The sequence below is a fragment of the Anomalospiza imberbis genome, chromosome 1, assembly GCF_031753505.1.
Source record: "Anomalospiza imberbis isolate Cuckoo-Finch-1a 21T00152 chromosome 1, ASM3175350v1, whole genome shotgun sequence".
NCBI lineage: Eukaryota > Metazoa > Chordata > Aves > Passeriformes > Viduidae > Anomalospiza > Anomalospiza imberbis.
The window spans coordinates 145824497-145847120 of NC_089681.1; the positions used below are offsets into that span (position 1 = coordinate 145824497).

General features: G+C 40.4%; 1 protein-coding gene across 5 annotated transcripts in view; it reads right to left on the reverse strand.

Annotated features, from left to right (window-relative positions):
• Positions 1-22624, reverse strand: part of GALNT11 (polypeptide N-acetylgalactosaminyltransferase 11) — a 47428-nt gene that overhangs the window by 5805 nt on the left and 18999 nt on the right. For 4 of the 5 annotated variants that reach the window (XM_068175143.1, XM_068175149.1, XM_068175159.1 and 1 more), the window contains 8 exons: positions 21425-21548; positions 19915-20081; positions 15298-15423; positions 13738-13987; positions 11556-11673; positions 9792-9944; positions 7017-7235; positions 3794-3898 (listed from right to left, as the gene is read on the reverse strand). In XM_068175143.1, coding sequence (XP_068031244.1) covers positions 3794-3898; positions 7017-7235; positions 9792-9944; positions 11556-11673; positions 13738-13987; positions 15298-15423; positions 19915-20081; positions 21425-21548 — 1262 coding nt within the window. Of the gene's footprint in view, positions 1-3024; positions 3233-3793; positions 3899-7016; positions 7236-9791; positions 9945-11555; positions 11674-13737; positions 13988-15297; positions 15424-19914; positions 20082-21424; positions 21549-22624 lie in introns of those variants that run through there. The other variant, XM_068175176.1, reaches the window with a different exon arrangement.

The following is a 22624-nucleotide window of genomic DNA, read 5'->3' on the forward strand; positions in this document are numbered from 1 at the left end:
TTATGGAAAAATCCCCTCTCCATAATGAAACAGATCATTTTTGTTGTTAAATAAAATACTTAATTTGGTGAATGCTGTAGGACTGGCCTCTTTCTAGCAGCTTCTTCTCCCTGCCTCTCAACACAGGCAACAGGTTCGTGAAAAGTGCATGGACACCTTCAGGCAGGTGCACAGCATGTGCTACAGTAGATCTTGTGGACAAAATAAATGGGAGGAGGTCCAAAGTATGAATTCTGTTAGTCTAAACTTCTTTTACACAGGTGCAGCTTAGGAAGAACTGGATGTTTAATTCAGACCCGTCAAAATGTAGTTTAAGCTATTTACAGATTTAAGACTGAGACTTCCTGGGACTTCAGTACCTTCAGGACTTTCCTTCATCCACGTGACTCAGACAAATCCCACAGCCTTCTCCTGAATTTCAAAACTGTAAGAAATAAGCCAGGAAACATCTGCCTACTCTTTGGCTTTCAGAGATCAGTGGAGTGCAGCAAAAGGTATGGCTGGCCAACTGGCAAAGCTTTGTGGATACACATTTTTATTTGATTTGCAAATTTCACTAGTACTAGCAAAATACATTGAAAACTTTCAGTAAATACAAGACGGTAACCACTGCAGACACAGCCATTTGTCTGAAAGAAAATCCCTGCCATGACCCATTGAGTATTCCAGTACTTCCAGTTACAATCGGTTGGTTAGCTTGGCATGGCTATATTATTCTGTCCATTTGTAAAAGAAAAATTCAGCTTAAGAGCACAAAAAAGCTGCCTCAGCCCTGAAGAGGAGATGTGCCCAGCCATTTGCACCATCACATCCACCTGCAGATACTTCAGCTCCTGTTACTCTGGATAGCAATGGCATCACAGCACCAAACAGCCTGCGGCAATCACCACAAACAGCCAAGTTTGGTGGGCTCTAATCATTGCTTGAAGCTATTGCTACTCTGAAAACCCAACATCCTTCTGAGGGTCATTCCAAAGCAGGTATGTGCCCTCTGCTCCACAGTTCAGTGTGCCACTGATGCTTCAAGACACACATTAGAGGGACCAAAGAATTGTGCCTTTAATAGCTTATGGAAAAAGAGCAAGACAATTTGCACATCATCACACTCACTCCAGACAAGTGCTGTGTCAGAAAAGCTAACTAATAGCCAAGATCTAGAGATTTAAGGAGAGAGATCTTACAGAAGAATTGCATGTGGGAGAAAGGCCTTGCAGTTTCTGAGTCCTGAACAGCTTGTAAAGGACATTAATTAAGTGCTACAGGAATGTTAACAGACCTTTTCTGAAGTCCTGTGCTTGAGTACATTTTTTCAAGGTCCAGAGCACAGATGCTCTTCTGTCACTTCAAACCTCTGCTCTATAAGATCCCATCATCTCTTCCACTTATTTCTAACAAAATTTTGTTACTTATTCCTAAATTTCTGTTCAGTCCCCAGGATTATCCCAGACAGCTTCTATTACACTTAACGGAGCACCCTAGTTTTCATTACAACTTAAAGACATAATTTTTAATACATTTTCCAGATACAAGAACCACTTCCCTTAGTACTTTCTTCCTACAGCAAAAATATGAACTGTATGTCAGTCATGTCAAGTCTGAGAAAACAGGACAGTGTGATGTGCTTGACTAATTTTCAACTCTACTTAGTGATGACCATCTAAGTCAACTACAATGAAAAGGAGCCCATAATGCTGATACAATTGAAAGCTACAGAATACCTGTTATTTCTTTTAAGTCCAAGTTAAATGAGAATTTAAAATTCCTTAGCAGCCATGAAGGCTAGAGAAAACAAAGCAAGTATAAAGCAAAGGCAAAACAGAATTGCTTTTAAGGCCAGTCCCATGACTTTAGAGAGGCTGGTCAGCTCTCACATGCATTCACCAGACCAAACACAGGCTTTTTCCTAGGACAAAGGCATAAACCAGATAATTCTAGAGCAAAACCAGCTGAAAATGCCAACAAGTTGAGTTTAAAGCTTCCAATAGTCAGGATGTTTCTTGCTATTTTTATAAGAAGCTGCTAAATAAAAGTCATCTTTCTCTACATTGTTCTCACATATCTATAGCAAGATTGTTCCAATAGGTTATGACAGCAAGTTGGCTGAATGCACTCTTGGGATTTATTAGGAGAACAAAATAAGTCTAATAGCAGAAAAATGGTGTTGGTTGACATACTTGGTTGGAGAACAAAATCATTGTGAAAGAAGATAGCACAGCCAGTTTTTTTTAATGAGAAATAATTGCTAAATTTACCACTAGTAAACCAGATTCATGAGAAAAGGAGCCAAAGATCAACAATCAGAGTGCAGATTTGTCTTCCTCAGCACCAAAGGGATAACTGAAGTTTGTTCTCCTGGATTAAAAAAGTCAGAAAAAAGCTTTGATGTGGAAAATCAACAGAGTTTCTCCTTCAGGCTTGTGGCACTTTATTATGAGAAATATTGCAGCAAGGAGAAGGGAAGCATAACTGTGTGGACACCATGCCCAGGCTTTCTCACCCAAAGACAGAATGGCTCAGAATTGCAGCTTTGGCACTGCAAATGTACAATCAATTTGGTGATGATGGTGCCCATCAGTTACTATTATATTTACAAGACTTGCTGACTGTCTTACAGCTAATGGAATGCATCAAATAGGAAAAACTCCATTTCCATGCCAGCTTTAATTAATCTACCTTTAACACAGGGACTGGCAATATGGTCACAGTGATGATTTCTCAGTGCTCCAGAGGTGAAGTACAAGCATGTACTTGTACTTGCTCCTGTCTGACAACTGGACCTGAAGGCCAAGTGTCAAGAGCCAGCCACACTTATCCAGAGAACTGCAAACACCCCTCTGTCTTCCTCTGTCACACTCAGCTGGTGAGGCCACAATAGGAGGCAGAAAGTCCCATTAGATGACAAAGTAAACAGCATTTTGCTGGGACTATCACAAATCACTCTGCTTCCACTGCTGCAGTTTCCAAACCCTGAAAACCGTGTGATAGAGCATCAAGTTAGTCCAGCACAACCCACCTTTACTAAAGCTATGCTGCTTTACCTCCCATGCTCCATTTATTCCGTGTCTTTGGTTACTTTTTTCTTTAGACCCAACCTAACTTTTAGAATTGGGTCCCAGGGGCTCCTAAATTATAATGTTCCCAGAGTAGTTCTCAGCTATGTAAGCCTTTATGGCATTAGCTGAAGATCTCTCTATCCTGGAGACTTTTTATCCAAGTCCTGAATTTCTGTCACCTGAAAGAAGTGAAACAGCAAAGGCCTCATGTAGTGATACAAACATTGTCATTAGGTTTTCACATCTATCCCTAATTAATCCCCAGATCAGCAATTCACTTGTAGCTAAAGAAACTTCTGAATTCCCTTTATTTAACAACAAATTATTCATTTGTCCCAAACTGCAGCCACTCCAGGAGCAGAGGACTGGTTGTGCAGTACACAAACACCAGTGGGGCAGGAAAGGGCTGCTTTAAATTCCTCTATGAGGAGCCAACTGAAAGAGCTGCTACAAATTCTGAAGTGCCAATCAGTGGATTATGAACCCATCAGGAGCCCCTTTAGGGCAGCCTTCAGCCAAATAGAGAGATTCATGCCATAAAGACAGGAGATGATAATATCCAACACTCAGCATTAGAAGGAGCTCCACAGTGTCCTTGGCCAGCCCCATGGTTTGAATGACCCTCTGCAAGCAGCCTGTCTGCTGATGAGGTGTCACACCAGGGCACTTTGCCAGCAGGAAAACATGCTGGTCATTCTAAAGGCATGAATTACTCTTCAATAAAATTGGGAATCTCATACCTGGTTCTGATCGTTGTAGTCACATTCCCGAACCACCACCAGGCCTCCTTTCTGACTTGGGTGGCCCTGGGCAACCAGGCATTTGTTGGTTTGGAGGTGATACAGCTATGAAAGGAAAACAGTTTGATAGTCAGTAAAAAACAGCCCTAGATCCCTAGTGTGCTCAAAAAAACTCAGTCAATACTTCCAGTAATTAAAAAAAATATTCCCTTTTAAAATATTATTCTGTTTTTCAGATAATTTGGAGATAAAACGGCATTAAACAGTTCCTATTTGATTTCTAATTACATCAAGATTTCTCTCTCTGGTACAACTGCAGCACACACATGCTGGCTCTACTCTGGCAAGGTTCTTTGCCCTCTTCACTCTCCATGGAAGTCTAAGGCCCTACAAATTCTATTCAGGAATACAGACTGTACTGTATAAACTGTATTTTACTACAGTTTAGCTTAAACATAAGCTCCTCCTACAGCTTCTCTTCATGGAACAGGACCACCTCCCTGAGAAAGGAGAAGGAAGTACTGAAAGAAAAACAATTTTAGAGATTTATGTTGTTTGCAAATTGATTTTCAAGAGCATTTACGTAACTGAAAAGCCACTGTTATCAGCTGTGGTATTTTACTGATGGATCAGGGAGGAAGAGAACATTTTACAAGCATCCAAATACTATTTTTGCTCTAATGCCCTATCTAGTCTGATTTAGGGGAATGGTGTATCATAGGACTGAATTCAGGTCAGAAGCCTGTCCTGTGATGCAGAACTGTAAGCATCTACCATCAGAGCAAACAAGGAGGCTCTCAGCAAGCTGGCATTCTGTCCTGATTTGAACAATGATGCCCACCCTAAGAGACATCCATTTTCTGCTGTACAAAGTTTAGGTTGTTCTATTTCAAGAATCAAAAAATCATTAAGATCTTGATGTATCCCCAGAGAGGTACTCAGGGAGACAAAACAACTGTAATTCTGGCTTTAAATTACACACATGCTCTGAACTAACTGCTGGCCAGCAGATGACTTCTTTTCAGCCTGATTATTTTTCTTCCCCTGATGTGGTGGGGATCAGGCTCTGCAGGCAGCAAACACTGCCTGCACACTATGAGCTGAGCGATGGCAGGGCCTCAGATCTGACACTCACATTAAAAGTACTTATTTCCAATCTGGAAGTGGATGCAGAGAAAAAAAGAATTTACTGTCCTGAACTCCAGGCCAGGCTGATTAACTAGCCAGCTGAACTTTATTATGAAGACATCCATAGCTGTCTTGGCATTGCCATTGACTCTACAAATTTTTAGAAACCAAAATACACTTCCAGTAATAAAAGGAACAAATTGCTCGATCACATGAGAGCAACAATTAGCACAAATACCAAATAATACTTTTTGCTAAACACCATTTCTGGAAATAGCTGTCCCAGGGCACATCAACAATTGCCTTGAGTGCACCATGCTTCTCCTGTTCCCCATACACATCTAAAACAAACTACACAAAACAGTCTAAGTAACATTTCCTCACACCCCAGATCTAGCACAGATCTCATTTTCATCATTCCTCATTCAACAGAAGGTTTTTAAACCATAGAGTACATGAGTTTTGTATGATTTTTGTCCTTTTTTTTATTGGCCATGATGGCCAGCACTGGATAACACCGGTAACAGCTGCAAGCATTTGTGATCATTACATTTCTTCCCAGCTATCAAACCACCACTTATCTGTGGCCCAATTAGTTTTTGAGAATAAACTGAGATTTGGAGTGATTACTCCCAAATCCTAAAGAGTCTGGCATGCAGTGGTGACATTGGCTGATCATTCTGTTCCTTGCAGGCATCTGGAAATAGTTTATACAGCCACCAGAGCCAAAGCTGACTCTCTCATACAATGCTGGGTATAATTCTTGAACCCCAGAGAACCAAGCCAAGGAACTGCACTTTTTTCTGCTTATTTTCCCCATTTCTTAAGGGGTGCACATAATTTTTCTCAAAATTAAACCATGGTAAATAAGGTTAAAACTTCCCAGCAGTTAAGTGTTGCTGAGATACTCAGATCCCTCAAGGAGTTCTCTCCAAAATCAACAATTTCTCAGTTAAATTTCTGTCTGAATGAAAGCAGAAAGCTATTAAATTTTAAAAATAAGAAGAAAAGGTCTGACTAGGGGAGTAACAGCACCCAACAACTAGGGGAATCGGCCCATCAGTTTTATTCAGGGAAATCACAAACTTCACAGCTTGGCTGGGATATTGCTATAAAGATACTGCACAAATTGAGGAGTCCCAGATAGCTGCTTCCAAGCAAAAAATCTAATGGTGTCATTAGGTCCTGCATGAACACAGGTCCTGACTCACTTCTTGCAGAACCAGCAATGGTAAGCAGCTACTGCAGCCTGTGGGGACATCACTACTAAATGCTTCCAACTACTGAGCTAAAAGGGAACCTGCTAACCATAATCTGTGTGCACATGAAGCAGTTTATTCTAGAGTATTTTCTTCCACAGAGTAGACACTGAGATAGTTGTCTTGGGTTTGAAACTATCCATTATTTCTGGTAAGCATAAAAAGCACACATCAAGTGAATTTGACCCTGGAAAGAGCAGATGCAGCTGTCTGGTGACTCTGCCTGCATACAAACCCATAAGCAAAGGTGTCAGAGCTAAGGCATGAATTTAATCATGATTTCCTTCATGAACACACAAAAATTTTCTTTCTTTACTTCTACCTCGAAGAAAAAAAGAGAGGAGAAAAACTCATCTTTTGTTCATTAGCTAACAGCCAAGACAAGAAAAGCCATCATCAGCCTCAGATGCAAATGTTCACCTATGCAGAAAATTACCCAGTAAAAGCAATGAGTTTGGAAACTAATTACACTGTACTCTTATCATAAACCAACAGAGTGTGAGTATTTGAGGCCAAATTTCTCTCTGTCCAAATTGATCTTCAGAACCAACAGCTATGAAAACACATTCTAAAGACTTCCTAACTCATTCTAAAAATTCCTAGAATTTTCAGAACTTCAAGGTAAGAAACCTCATGGAACAGTATCTAGTATAAGGATGACCTGAAATATAGATCAGACTAGAACTGATTTGACAGAAATCTTGTTCTTTTCAAGACAGCTTGTTGCAAAACTTATGGAAACAGACTATTTTTGTTGTATTTGAGCAAATCTTTAACGGAAAAGAGTCTCATAATAATTAGCACACCAGAATTCTATATATTTAAGTTTCTCTTACCCTTCCACGCTGGATTATTTTTGGTCGTTTCTGTGCTCTATTAATAAAAACAGGCTGTGGAGCTTTGGCATTGGGCCCAGATACTTGCATCTCAGGGTAGATGTTATCTAAATACCACTTAAATGACTTGCAGTTTAATCTCTTCCTCAGTTCTACACGGTCGGTGATATTTCCATAGCTCCTTGTCCTCAGCTCAGGTCTCAAAGCAAAATACTGCTCCTGTATTTAAGAGAAACAGGTTGGGGAAAAGGGGGGAAAAATTTCAGATTACTGATTCCCAAATTTTTCCTGTTTCCAGAACTCTCAAAATTTCATTTCATTTTTCTAGTGCTTTCAACCAGTACGTTTGAAACTGGCAGTAGGAAATTGCAATGCTTGCACTGTCACAGGAAGTGAGATTTAATCTTGCCTAACTCTGAGCTAATCTTTCTAACTGAGGGATTTTTTTATGAAGATAGTTCTTGGGTACAAATTTGTTGATCTTTTTTAGATGCCAACTTGAGGAAGAAACAAATCAGCCCCTGACTTTATTCCATTGTCAGTACAGGCATCCTAAAATCAGTAAGTAAAAAACAGATACATGTATCATCAGCAACCTCATCTGACAAAGGTGTCTTGAAATTATTTTGATTGTTCAATGGATCGTTTTCATTGTTGTGGGATTCCAGTGTGTTTTGTCTTGCACACTTTCCAGCCTTCCAACTTTACAAATGATCAGGGTAAAAACCATTTCAGAATAGACCTATAAATAGGACTAATATAATGAAGTTCAGTGGGAACACACCTTATTCATGTGAATAATCAGAACTGTCACCTGGGCTTTCTGGGAAGCCCAGGTCTTTCCATTCATCTGCATCATCTCCAAAAAGGTTCCCACAATGTTATTCTTCTCACAATCTATTTTATGATGATACTCAAAGTCTTACAGATTAGGTGAAGATAGATTAAGATTCCAACCCAATCTCATGTGCTGTTTGACTCCAATGCAGAGACAATGGCGACAAACAGGAACTCGTGAATGTATGTGGCACAAATACTATTGCTAAAACTAGGAAAAAATCCCCTTTTAGCATTTAATTCCAGATAGATTTACAGAGCCCACAAAAAAGGCATTGTATTTGCATATTAATTTGTTTACTAGGTACCATTTAGAATTCAGTTTTCAGGGCACTGAACTATGGTATGTTGCTGGATTCATCTCTAGGAGACATCTGGAATCCACCCACCATGATGTGGTTCTGACAGTTTTCAATTATTTCCTGCTCTCTGTTACTCAGAAAACAGACAGCATCACCTCTTGACAAGTTACACATCTCTCCTCATCAAGATCTTTGAGTATTTGGATGTGCTTGATGTATCACTGCTATATTAACAGCAGAGGAAGGGGAAATGTGTACATGGTGTACACTGGACTGTTGGCCAGTTCTGAGAAAGTCTGGAAACAGACTGGACATCACAATCTGGCCTGCTTCAAAAAGTAGCTCTGCTATTCCAACTTCCTCTTTCCTGGTTGAAATTCAAATGTTGGTATCCTACCTTGCATGTGTTATTTATTACCACTGTATACATGAACTAATACTTTTGCATTTTGCTTTTGACAGTTATGAAAACTTTGCTGAATCATTTCCCTTTTGCCATTTCATTTATTAAATACTGATATTTACTCCTTAAAGTTTTATCTTTGTACTGTGGATTGTTAGAGTGCTCTGGTAAATTATACTGGCCCTAAATATTTGCATTACTCTTATAAAAACAAAAATATTTCCAAGCTTGTCTTCCATACATTCTCTGGCAGCTATCAGAGAATCACAACAGAAACAGCTGGAAAGGTTCTGGACACAAATCTGTGATAAGAGACTGCTAGCAGTTGATGTGCTTGCTGGATAAAGCAGTTCAACTGGAAATTATAACAAAGAAACAAGTCCAAGCTTCAGAGAAAGCCATCATTAATCACAAAATAACCGTGCCCAGACATCAGTAAAAGGGAAGGCGATAGATCAGATCTACCAAAGCATTACAGAGATGAGGAATGGAGATAAAAACTCATGACCTCCAACAAGTTCCTCAAATTGAAGATCAAGGTAAAGGATGGGGAATGAAACATAAACCTCTAAAGAATATAACATTAATAAAATATATGTTGTCTAGAAATTGTAGGGAGAACAGGATCTGAGCACACAGCAAATCCTATGGTCCCAGAGGGCAAAATGCCATTAAGTAACTCAGATGAGGGTCTCAGAAACACCTGATCTATGTTTAACAGCATCAGTATCAAGATCTGAAGACAAGGAAGGAATACACTTGCCCTTGAATCCAGAAGTTAATCCTGATTGCTCTTCCAGGGCAAGACAGACTAAGCAGCAGATTGCTAATTAAAACAGAAAGCAAGCAGCCAAAAAAAAAAAATCGCTGTCTCACCAACATGGAAACTACCTGAAGGCACAGTACATGGCTGCCACATAACACTGATTTGGACACAAAGCAATGCAGAGCTTACAAAAGCTCATCCATCATCTTTTACTTCACTAAAAAGGCATAAAACTCAATCTCCTGCAGGCAGTAAAGTAACAAGGAGGAGACTTAAGCACTCAAAAGCCAAATGACAATTCTACAGAATTTAGGAACTCCTATCAGAACTAACATTAGGAGTTCAGACTACAGAAGGAAAACCCCATCAGAGACGTAACAGATCTCACTCTGACACAGTTCTTTGACAAACAAACCAGTCAATAACCATTCAATAACCTTATTTCATGACCTAGAACTGTCTCTTACCTTGTATTCATCCATCCACACATGGGCCAGCCTCAGTGAGTTATGAGCCATAGTGTCCTGTCCCCTGGGGGAGCCATAGGGACGCCTTTTACGGAAAATGTGTCCCACCCTGGAGCAGGGGATGATCAGAAGTCTGCCACCACACATCCAGATCTGTCCATAAAAAACCAGAACATGTTCAGATTGCTCACTCACTGTTCAGATTGCTCAGTAACTTCTCCCCTTCTTCAAGAGATGGATACCTTGGGAGGGTTATATGTTATGCAGAATTAGGTGTCAGCAATGTTGGCCTTCATGTCATCTGACCAATTAGATTTTTAGATCTCCGTGTTACAAAAGATTATTTTTCTCATATGACCACACTTTCTACAAAACACATCATGGCTTTCAAGAGACAAACAGAAAATTTTGCTGTTTTGCTCTAACGACCTAGCAGAAAATACTGGGATATATGGGCTAGGACTCATCCTGCAGACTAAGTTACCTAAATTCATTTACCTGCATGAAAATTGTCCACAATTCTGTGACAGATAACAAAGTCCAGTCTTTGTCATCAAGGGAACCCAGACAGCTTTTCAGCTAAGTATGGAAACTTATTGGACAGAGCTATTTGTTTCTGTTAAGATAGGGGAACTCCGAAACACTGTTCCCATTCAGATGCTACATTTAGGAGTCTTTATCTGTGGTACCAGGGATCTACATTTTATTTACACTCTACTTCCATTTATGTTTTTATAATTGCTTTTTTAACTTCATCTCCCAGCAGATTACCAGCACTGCCTTTGATGGACTAATATGTCCTCCAGGCCCAGAAAATTGTCCCACATTAACAGTTCATAATCAAGTCACTTTTAAAACTCCTTCCAGACAAGATAAAGACTCAACTGCTTTCCAACCCTCCCCCAGAGAGACGTGGACTTCCAGAAGCTCTAAATTCTCTGAATGTGCTCCAATATTTCAAAGCCCTTTTTACTGAAACTGTGTATTACAAGATAACAACAATAATCTCCTCACACTCCACACACTTCTACTCAGATACCTAATAATTACATTTACACTGAAAATTCAAAGATTTTATTTATTCAGTACACACTCCTTTAAAGTCACTCAAATGGATGAAATTCCAGTTCTTATTTTTGAACACTAACCTTGATTTCTCTAAGTGACAGATTCTCTAAAGTTTCGGGGGTTGTGTGTCTGGTTTTAGGTTTGTTTGGTTTTTTTATGCTAACTTCCCCTTTTAATCCCCTTTTCATATCTGTCATGATAGCATATAATTTTCAGGCAGACTCTTGTCAAACCTGTTGATGAATGCCCTTTACAAAAATAAAGAGATAAACACAACATTAAGCACAGTAAGTTGTTTTTCTTTCAGTGGAGTGACAGGGAAGATGAGAGAAAATACAGGAAGCCCAATGCAGCTCCATTTTCAGATCTTCTGATTATGATTTTCTCATTACTTTTCCAACCAAGATGACTCCTCTCCATAACTCTCAATTTAGTTCTAGAAAACTTTACATTTCCAGGTCCTCAGAAAGGAAGCTGAACTAAGGAAATATACTAAGCTTACATCTTTGCAATATTGCTGTGAGCCACACACCTCTAATCAACTTGTGAAATTCATTAGACATTGCTATAAACTAATTTCAAAAACTTGCATAATTCTTTTCCTATGCTTCTTTACAGCTATTATGAAAAGCTCCACCACCAAAGCAAGAAAAAGCCAGAAACATTCAACTACAGAGCTGTAAATTCTCTTTTTACCCGAAAAGATATTTCCAGGTTTTCTCCTCCCCAGATGTCCATGCCACTGTCGTACTGCCCAAGCTCATTGAAGTAGTCACGATCCATGGCAAATAGCCCCCCAGCCATGGTGGGCGACCTAAAAAGGTACATGGGAGGAAGTTCATTTTCTTTTAGACAGAGGAAAAAACCCCTCGCAGTAATTTTTGCTGAATCTTTTGGTCCCAAAGTCCAAATTGATAAACCAACAAAACACAATTTAAATCCTTCAATCACTTAGACATGAGTTCTAGTCTCAAAACATTCGCAAAAGCAGATCTGTAAGTAATATTTGTAATCTTCCATTGTTCCAGTATCTATAAATCATATTTCTTTACCTGGTAAACTTGAGGAAAAGGGATAGGACAGAGAAAGAGGAACACCAAATGCCAGAGGCAGCTTTGTTTCATTATTGACTCAATTATCAGTTTACTGGCAAGTTATTTACACTTCGTGTATTTATACAGATGGTCTCTCTGGCATTTCCCAGTTTTTCACCTTGCCTGTATGTTACTAGAATGTGTTCTATTCTGTAAAAATCTGCATATTATCCTCACTGTTCAGTCTCTAGATTGAATTCCTGCTCTATCACAACACTGGAATATGTGGATGACCTACAAAAGTAGAGTAAAAACACTACATAAAAAACATCATATGATAGTTGGGATTCCAGTGGGCTGGAAAAAGGCTTTTTCACATCCTTGCAAATAATCCCCTGTGATGAAACCAAGCCTAGGCCAAGATTTCATTGCTTGTTCTCACACAAATTTCTACTACAGTTTCTGTCACCTTAAAAACTGGGTTGAAAGGTTACGCTCAATTTTCCCACTCTGACATCAAAATACTTCATTGTGGAAAGTCTCTAAAATGCAATACTTTCTGTTGGATGGAAGGCCTTTTTCAAGGTTAAATAGCAATCTAGGCTCCTTATTCAAAGTAGTCAGAGACCTTTAGGTAGGAAAAAATCACTTTCATACTCAGAAAAGGTAATCTTTTGAGATTATTACACTTGCTTTAACTATAAAGCTCTCTGTCTTTTTAGCATAGGACTTTTTCATAAAAGTGAGCTGAAGGAATGCAACAACAGTGTTGAACACAGCAACAGCTAACCTTCAGCCACTGACCAAATTAAATGTGAGACTAGCTCTTAACAGAGTAAGAATTTTAACATTTGATGTTGATTCGCCACTCAGATTTTTTCCGTCTGTCCTTTCCTTCCAGGTTCAGAAACTGCCACAGTGACACTTTCCAAACAAGCCAGTCAAACTGTTAAGTAACTTAATAATTTTCCTGGCTTCTCAGACAAAATCTTGGGATGGGGAGACATGGGAAGGCCAACTGCAAAGCTGTCAGATGACAGCAGAGAACCTGTGCTGGAACTGTTTGTGACAGCAGAAATGCTCTTCATTTACAGTCCAAGAAAAGGGAATGAGAGAGAAATGAAAACACACTCAATTTCTGATTCACTTGGAAAACCTTATCCAAAAAGTTGTTTTGTAAAAGAGGGTAAGCTCCTCCACCTGACAAACCTGAATTCTGTACTGAGATTGATATTTGCAACCAGAAAATATTACTGAGAATTACTAGAGAATTTACTGAGAATTTTGTTTCAAAACAACTGTCAAAAGACCTCAAAAACAAATTCCTATTACCACAAACAGATTTTCCCAATCTAGTAATTCTTCAGCACTTCATCACAGAAATTATGTCATTTGTATTAGTGGGAATGCAGGCTAATACTAATTTGTATTAGTAGGAATATTGTCCTACAGTATTATCATTAAGCCAAGCACATCAACAGACTGGAAACAAACATCAATGCATAGCTCAAAAGTGAAATTATTGGACAGATTTAATACAAACTACCATAAGCTCCCTCAGAATTTTGTCTTCAGCAAAAGCTGCTATTGTGTAGTCTAAAAGCGTGCTTTCTTGACCTAATAAAACAGATATATCTAATTCACAATTAAATGCAAGAAATTCAAGTGAAATAGTTTTGGTTGCCATTCCCTTCTTCTAAGTGAAATAAACAAGTCAGATATTTGACAGGTTAGGCACCTGCTCCTAACCCTGCCCAGCCAGAGGACACTCCTTACTGCTTAGGAAGTGCTCCTGATCATCCCTGTGTTACACAGAGCTTCTCACCACGGACGAGGAGCCTTACTTGATGGGAGCAGTGGCTCCCTCGGGTCCTTCCAGCTCTGCCAAGGGAACGAGATCCCATTTGAAGTGCAGGCCCCAGTTAAAGCCCCCCCGCACGACGGGGGAGGAGCTGTAGGTGAGGGTGTCGGCGCTGATGATGTCGATCACGGGGCACACCACGGTCCTGGGATCCTCCCTGATGGGGGTCAGCAGAGGCTGCAACCACATCTCATTCACCTCACAGTGACTGTCCAGGAACACCAGCACCTTCCCTGCAGAGCACATAACACCAAGATCCACGGTGCCATGGAACACAAACATGCCCTTCAGTGCAGGCACGCGTGCATTAGACAAAGCAATACTCGACAATTTACGTGGAGATTGCCTGCCCCAGTCAGCAAGAACAGTTTGCTCTATGACACACCCTCATGCTCACTTGGTCTAAAAAGGCACCAGCATCTATCTTTATGACACAACATAAAATTTATGTAACACTAGAATATCGTGGAAGAGATGGGAAACAGCTTTAAAGAAAACAACTTTGGAGCATGCAAATATAACAAGTCACCCCACAGACAGTATTTGACTGGGCATGGGGATGGAACTCCTGCAGTTCAGAAGAGCAATAAAATTACTTAAAATTGCACTAACTGAAATGAATTTTAGCACAGCTTGGAAAATGCAAGCACAGTCTTATCTCTGGATTATGCCATTACAATGCTAATGAGTAAACACCAATTAAGAGACTTATCTGCCACTCAAAATTATTTAAGAAAGTAGCACACACTTTCTCAGATGCCAGAGAATTTAACTGAAAGCACATTCTGGTAAAGACTGTTTATAAAGCACCAAATATTGGTTTTCCCAATTAACACTCACTGCAACAGAAGAGCTTACACAAAAAACATTGCTATTAAATTTGAGCATTAAAAACCAGATTATTGTACCTTAAAAGGGAGCAGATTTCATTTTAGAGCAGAAGTTTGCACATAAAACATGCAAAAAAATATTCTTGCAACTACAGTATCTTGACCACATGGAGATGCTGCTGAAACAACATTCTTTCAGGGCAAGAACAGGAAAAACTCTACATTGTCTCACTAACACTGCAGTCATTGTTTGAGATATAGTGCAGGGGAAGATTTGGGATGATGATAACTTGTGTTCATAACTTTCAATAAAATGAGGTACTTTTTTAGGGCACAATACTGGTTTTGTTTCACAATTTCACTTACCCACTCTAAAAAAGTACCTCATTTTATTGAAAGCAAATGTCTCCAGGGGTAAAAAAAAGGGAAAATAATCAACAGCTGAGACACTCAAAGTGTCTCAAGGTTTAAAAACCACTCAAATTTGGATCCCAATTTCAGTTATCATTTGAGATAGTGCAGGGGAAGAAAGATTTGGGATAATGTTAAGTTGTAGAGCTTAGAGTGTGGCATGACATGGAGACCCCCTTCAGGGGGCTAAAGTAACCACAGGTCAATCATCCAACATCTGAAAAGCTGCGCTACAAAAAGAGAAGTCACCCAATCAACTCATTGTCAAAGTATGCAAGGAAAAGAGAAAAAAGCAAGTGTACCTGTGGCATGAGAGGCTCCAATCATCCTTCCTCTGATCAAGCCTTCCCTCTTCTCATTTCTTACCAATTTTGTGGTTTTGGGAAGATGAGTTTTAACATATTCACTCAAGTCTTTTTTCAAGTCAGCTGAAAAAGGGAAAACACAAATTCAACAACAGGACAGAAATTCTGAAAGCTCTGTTTAAAATCTCAAGACATTTAACTCAAAAATGGCCAAAATCTTGATCAAAACATTACCTGACACAACAGAGCTTCAAAGCAAGAGTATCATAAGGACAGTGCTGCCACATCCTGTACTTCCCCTGCAATGCCTTTAGTACATTACTCAAGTTAACTGCAACTACTAGATTCAAAAAAAATTGCTGTTCAAAGAAACACATTTCCAAATTCTGCTCATGGTGACTGGCATTTACAACAGACACGACAATGAACATTTCACGCAGGCAAATTATTTAAATTACTGCATTCCATACATGAAAACAAATACTGGCACCTTTCAGAAGAAGCAGGAAGACACCTTGTATTATCTGTGCCTGCTTAGCTGACAGAACAACAGATACCAAGTACAAGTCACTCACAGCTGGTTGCTTTTCTAATACCCAAAAGGATCAAAGATTCTGTTGGCAAGCCTGTGCTTTTGAAGAAGTGCAGAGTTCACTGGAGTCTGTGGGCACTACTGTAACTTAGCTAACATCAAAGGCAATTTTAAGAGTAACAATACTTCTTTCACCCAAGGTCAGTGGTTTCTAACATTAAAGCAAAACTACTAAAGAGAAGATGGACACAAAGACTGAAGTAATGGAAAAGCATAAGTTAATAAGCTTATGGAGAAATAAAGAGGAATATAAAATGAGAAAGAAAAGCAAAAACCCAACTGAGACTTCATAGAGAACCTCAGTATAGAGAGACAGACAGACTTTTATCAGAGGTTATGCCAAAATAAACATTATTCTAATCAATGTCAGCTCAACCATTAAAGTTGTTGTTAACAAGATTAAATGCCAAGGGAATATATGTGGAAGTCAGAGCTGTAACCTTAAGGAGGAATGAGAACTTTCAGGCAGAAGATTTCCAGATGCCATTCCAAATGTTAAGATCTCAGCCTTTGCACTGCAAGGAAACATGGTGGATCAGAAGTGAGAAGGTGACACACAGCAAGTATGATGCTAGAGAATACTCTAGGACTAAGGAAACTCTCTGGGGAGATACAGACAGAATTCATTCGGGTCGCAGGAATTCCTTCCCTTGGTCTGGAATACTGACATCATATGTCAGAGACAACAGGGAAGATGTTTTCAGAGAAAATTTCCTGGAAAATTGATTAAATAATCTAGAAAAAGTGCTACCCAAATGAGATACCCAAACAAGCAGGGCAGATTTGCAAACCTAAAAAAAAAAATTCTGTTTGAATCATTCTTCACCTGATTCATTATAGCAAGAGGAGAACAGTGTACACCTGCAGAAACAATGGGACAGCACAAAGCAGAAAAGTTCAGTTATCAAATTCAACTCTTACAGCAGATGAAGCAAATAAGCAAGGAAGGAGTTTCACATCTGCAAACTTCTGAAAAGAATAGGGAAAAAAAAAAAAAGGAAAAGATGTCACATCCACACCAGGGGCTAAACCAGGTCCACAACATTGGCTTGAGCAGCAGAATGGAAGGGCCAGTAGAGTTTTGACCCACAAGAAATGGCATTCTGCTGGCAACTGTGCCCATATCACAGATCATTCTTAATAGGCAGGTTTGTGTCTCAAACACATTTGGAGATTTTTGCTGTTGATGGGTTTTTGTGTGTCACCTTCATGTCCAGTGGGAAGGCTGACTCCTTCTGATACAACCCAAACAATTGCTTCAATCCAGCTTGAGAAATTTTCCTTCAAAGAGAGAATTGCTCCCTTTCAGCCAGTCTTCAAAAATTACTTTAAGCATTACCTTCTTCCATATCTAGGCAACAAAGGCAAAATGGGCCCCAGGACGGGAGTCTGGAGTGTTATTATTTTAAACTGTTCTAAAGTACTGAGTTACAGACAACTGGCTCCTTTTCTGTTCCTCAATCTCTCCTACACAGAAGAATGCCTCCAGTAACAGCCTTCAAAACACATCCTTAGGCTTTTTCACAACAGGTTAAGGCTAAATGAAGGAGAAAGAGGTTATAGCAGAAAAAGAAATCCTGGTTTTCAGGGAATGGAAAAGAAAACATACAACAGTGAGCTCAGCTGAGCCATGGCAATGCCTGATTGGCTAGTAAAACTCTTGATGATTGAGTCTTAGAAGGTTTTTGAGGCAAAACTAGGTGCAAAGGGCCAAGGTTTGCACAACAGCACTGATGTGTACCACGGTTCTCATATTTGCAGGTGAAGAACTAGAGAAAATTTCATCTAGAACACCACTTCAGAAAGCAGGCAATGGAAGGAAACTTAATCTTTAATTAAGAAACAAAACAAAGGGGCTAAAGATCAAGCAATCTGCCTGAGCTCATGACATGCACAGCACAGCCAAAGTTTTTATCCATTTCCTCAGTTCCCAAACCATCCCCAGTCCCCACCTTTCTTCTGCTGTAGGAATCCATCCATTAAAATTAAGCAGCAGCAAAAACATTGGATCATTAGCATCAAGAGCAGTAAGTCTGTGTAAACAATACCTCCTCCTGCCTTTGGCTTCAGAACAAGTTCATTTGAAGACAGAAAGACAAAAACAGCTACTTGAATGTTTTGAACCTAATTTGGTTCAAATTCACTAATTGCTTCAATTTAACAACAGACCAGAAGAGTGATAGTATTACTACCTCACCCAATCAATCAAATGCATCCTTACATTCAAAAGACTGAGTTTTGAAGTAAGGCAAGCTCTGAATACAAAACAAACTACACAAGACACTTTATAGCAAGGCATGCGTTCCCAAAACATAAGACAAAACAAGCTTTTAATTACTACACATTCTTATCAGCAAGGAAGAGTGTTTGATCTTTGTTCTCTCTTGTATCTCGACATTTGACCTGACCTCAGAGAAATCAACTTCCAGCAAAACAAGAGAATGCCATTCTACACCAGACATATCTAATCAGTCTCTTAGAGCAAGTGAGACCTTAAACCAGAAATCAAACAAGGGAGCTATAATTATATGTATTCAATAAAAATACAATCTAAAAAGCATTTTTCAAATGCAAAAATCCTGTGGACTTGAACAGAGGTGAGCAGGGAACCTGCAAAGTCATGCTGGCACGAACTGCTATGCTAGCACATTCCTCAAAAGGCATTTGGCTTCTGAAGGGCCAACATGAAAGGGCCATGCTTGAATTGCGTGTCTGTCTTTGCCTTGTCTGTCAGTCGAGAGAAAAAGCAGCAATCCTTCAACAGGAGCAAAGCAACTCTGCAGAATCTACCCCTCCAGGGCCCCCCCATGCCTGCTGCAGCAGAGGCTGCTCCCAAAGCCAGGAGAGCCGCGCTCCCAAAGCCAGGAGAGCCGCTCCCAAAGCCAGGAGAGCCGCTCCCAAAGCCAGGAGAGCCGCTCCCAAAGCCAGGAGAGCCGCTCCCAAAGCCAGGAGAGCCGCTCCCAAAGCCAGGAGAGCCGCTCCCAAAGCCAGGAGAGCCGCTCCCGGCGTGGCCACAAGAGGCTGTTGGAGAGCCACGCAGAGCCTGCCCAGCCACGCTGAGCCCCGGCCCCCGCCCGCTGCGGCCGGGCCGAAATGCTGAGCGAGTCCAAAACACGGCACTGTTCCATCGTGCCACAGCCATCCATCGGCCAGACTGCAGCTGGGAGCGCCTCCAGCTCCTTTCAGATGCATTCACGGCGAGTAGTGACCTCTCTGTCATCTGCTCTGAGCACCTGAGCAGCCCAAGCCAGGAACTGCTAAGAAAACCCAAACTATAAAAAACTGCTTCGTGTCCCTCAGTCATCAGTGTGTGCAAGAGGTGAGGTAAGACTGGAGCACCGCCTCTGTGAAGGCAGAGGAAAACTGGGGCTGTTCAGCCAGGAGAACAGAAGGTTGTGTGCAGACCTCATTGCAACCTTCCTGTATCTGAAGAAACCCTATAGGGAAGCTGGAGAGGGACTCACCAGGAACTGTAGTGACAGGATATGGAGTAATGAGTAGCGATTGAAAGAGGGAAAATTAAGGTTAGATATTAAGAAGAAATTCTTTCCTGTGAGGGTTGTGAGACACTGAAGCAGGTTGTCCAGGGAAGCTGTGGATGCCCCATCCCTGGAAGCATTCAAGGTCAGGCTGAACAGGGCCTTGAGCAACCTGGTCTAGTGGGAAGTGTCCCTGCCCATGGCAGCAGGAGGTGGGACTAGATGATCTTTAAGGTCCCTTCCAGCCCCCTAACATTCTTTAATTCTATGATTATTAGCTTCAAAACCTGATTTTGAATGTTAAAGCCTGTATGATAGAAAGCTCATCAGTAAAATGGCACCAGTGGCAAAGAGGATGTCACCTTGGGCATCTCAGGACACCACACATCTCTAGAGATGCCACCACACATCTCTACTGGCTGGCACTCTGGTGATGGGCTGCAGTACAAACTGGTTTTACATCATGACTTCCACTATTTATTTGGACCAGTCAATAAAGGACAGGAAGGCCCAGTAGTGTAATATTCCTAAAGAGTCTCTCACCCAATTCACTGTTGTCATCCACCAGAATGATTTCGTGCAGGAGGTGGGCAGGGGTGCGGTCCAGGACGCTGTGCACCGTGCGGAGCAGGGCGGAGAGCGCCTCGTTGTAGAAACAAATCACAACGCTGGCAGAGGGCAGATCAGCAGGGTAGGACTTCTCTCTGCATCTGCAAACAGGAACAGAGTTTTTGTCACTATTTACAGAGGGGTTTCCACAGAGTTGCATCACTGCTGAAGCTTCCCAAATAACAAGCAAACATTAAATGTGTAGGAGGAACACCTAATGTGAACATAATGAGCCCAGACGTGTAACAGCTATAGGAGGGCTCAGCATAGTAAGTTAGTTTCCACATAATACAGACTCCTAGTTAACACTGCTGCTTGTTAGGAAGCAGGGTATCGTACACTGAGGTGGGAGTAAGAACTAGAGATGCTCAAGAGAGAGAACAGAAGATAGTGAGGGCTTGTTTCAGCTGTCAAAACACAGCCTAGTACCCCTCAGGCAGCTCAAACAGTTCAAATATGACATGAGGCCCACAAAAATACCACAGCTTTATTGGCCAGCTGCTGGAGAGAGAGTTGGATATCCCAGAAAACCTCCACTGGTGCTAAATACCTATTTACACAACCAACACTGGGATTCAGAGGGTAGATTAAGACACTTAAGTCTAGTCACTGCTGTCAGTGCAGTCTAAATAGTGTTCAGCTCACCCTAAGGCTGTCAAGTGTGTTTTGTCAGCTGAAGAGCTCTGCATGCTTCATTAACTCCACTGACTGGATCTCTGCTAATTATAATAAAAGCAGAGACAGCTGACTAACAAGTAGTCATCGCAGCAACTTAACCTGCAAAATGAATCCCACTCCAAGGAAAGATCATTCTTTCTTCTTACTTTCAAAGCTTGTCCTTACTTCTAATAGGGCCAAGTATCACAGATTAATGCCATATGAAGGTGCCAGGCATGGTGAGATCCAATAAAAATAAGAAATTATAAATGAAAACCCAGAAGTATACAAGAAAAGCTTTCATTTACTTAGAGTGAGCTCAATTCTCAATCAGCAAGTACAATTCATTATATTCACCCACACCAGAGAAACCACTAGAAAAATTTATGCAAGTTTATTTATTTTTCAGTGTTGGGAGTTTTTATTGTTGTTAAAGAGCTAAGTTGTTCCTCCCCTATATGCACCAGGTAGATTACAGAAAAATATCTATTCTTTATTAGAAAATATTCAGAGCAGGGCACAATGTATCATATACCTTTAGCAGCTGACCAAAAAAAAATTACATCTCCAGAAACAATATTCTGTCAAAAAAGACAGAAAAGACCAAAGAATAGAAATCCTAACCTCATGCATTCCTGTTAAATAGCTGAAAAATCCACCTTCAGCAACATATGGAGGTGGAACAGTGTATGACAGAAATACCAATAATATTAAATACTGCATCAGGTGTAACAAGCCATTGAGCACATGAAACTATACCATGTTCTCTCCAAAAATCAGCACCTACTTTGCATCTCTGGTATCAGGCACCTCCCTGTGGTATCCCAGTCGATTGCTAATAAGCATATTGAAAGCATGCTTCTGATAGCCCAAGTCTCTCACTTCCTGATCTTCTTCATTAAAAATCATTCCTGCAAAAGAAACATGCCAAGATCAGTGAAAAGGCTCAAAAACATTGTTTGAAAGAAATCAAGGATTGAAACATATGCTTTAACCTCTTCTAAAACCCATTATGCTCTTAAAAATCCCTCTAGTTTTGCAAAGTGTGTATTTGTGCAACTATTTCTGCTCCCTCTCACAAACAGGCAGCATTTATGAGCCCTTGCAGCTGTAATAAAATTAAATCCTTCTCCAAAGACTGCTGCCTCTTTTGTGTTTATTGCCTCCCTTCACTCATATAGCCTCTAATTCTTAGCATCACCTAAAACCAACATCAAACAAGCAACAGAGGATAGACTTTGGCACACAATGAATCAGCATCTATCCCTACAGGTGACAGGTGTGTAATGGGACTTTTGAGTGAGGAAATACATTTAGAATGGTAGAAAAATCCTCACAATAGCAGCTCCCATTTCATGCAGTTTGAAGTCCGTGGTAACAAAAATAGCTATGCAAGAACTGTAAACTTTTGTTTATCTCACCTGGGACTTTGACAGCAAGTATAGCACCAGCAGAGCCGCTGTTTATTGATTATTTTAGCAGAAGTGGCAACTGTTACTAAGCATGGCAGAAGTAACTGTTGGTATTAGGACACTGCTGTAAGCCAAGATGAAATTTTCAATGCCATCCTTCCTGCCTTGACTCAGTGCCATGGGCTTCTCTCACTGAGCCATGCACTCACCAGTGTGAACAGAACCAGAATTGTGGCACTTCACACAACTCCACAAAGGAGAAACAGCTGGTGTCTGCCACCACCTGTGCCTCTAGCCACTTCTGCAACAATTCAGGTAGCAGAGTGATTATTTTTTACTGTCTCTATTCAGCTGGCTGCACAGAATGAGATGCCTGTCACCTCTTCAGTTATTAGCAAGCTACAGAGGCAATTGTACTGAAATTCCAGTACAAGAAGTGAGCAAGGATGATGTAAGTTATCTCATTTCACCCTGCCCATCATCTCCATGTAATTCAAAATCTGTAGAAAATAGTTAACAAGAGGGTTCCTCATTTACATGCTACCATACTTCTAGGAAAATATGTTTTATACATT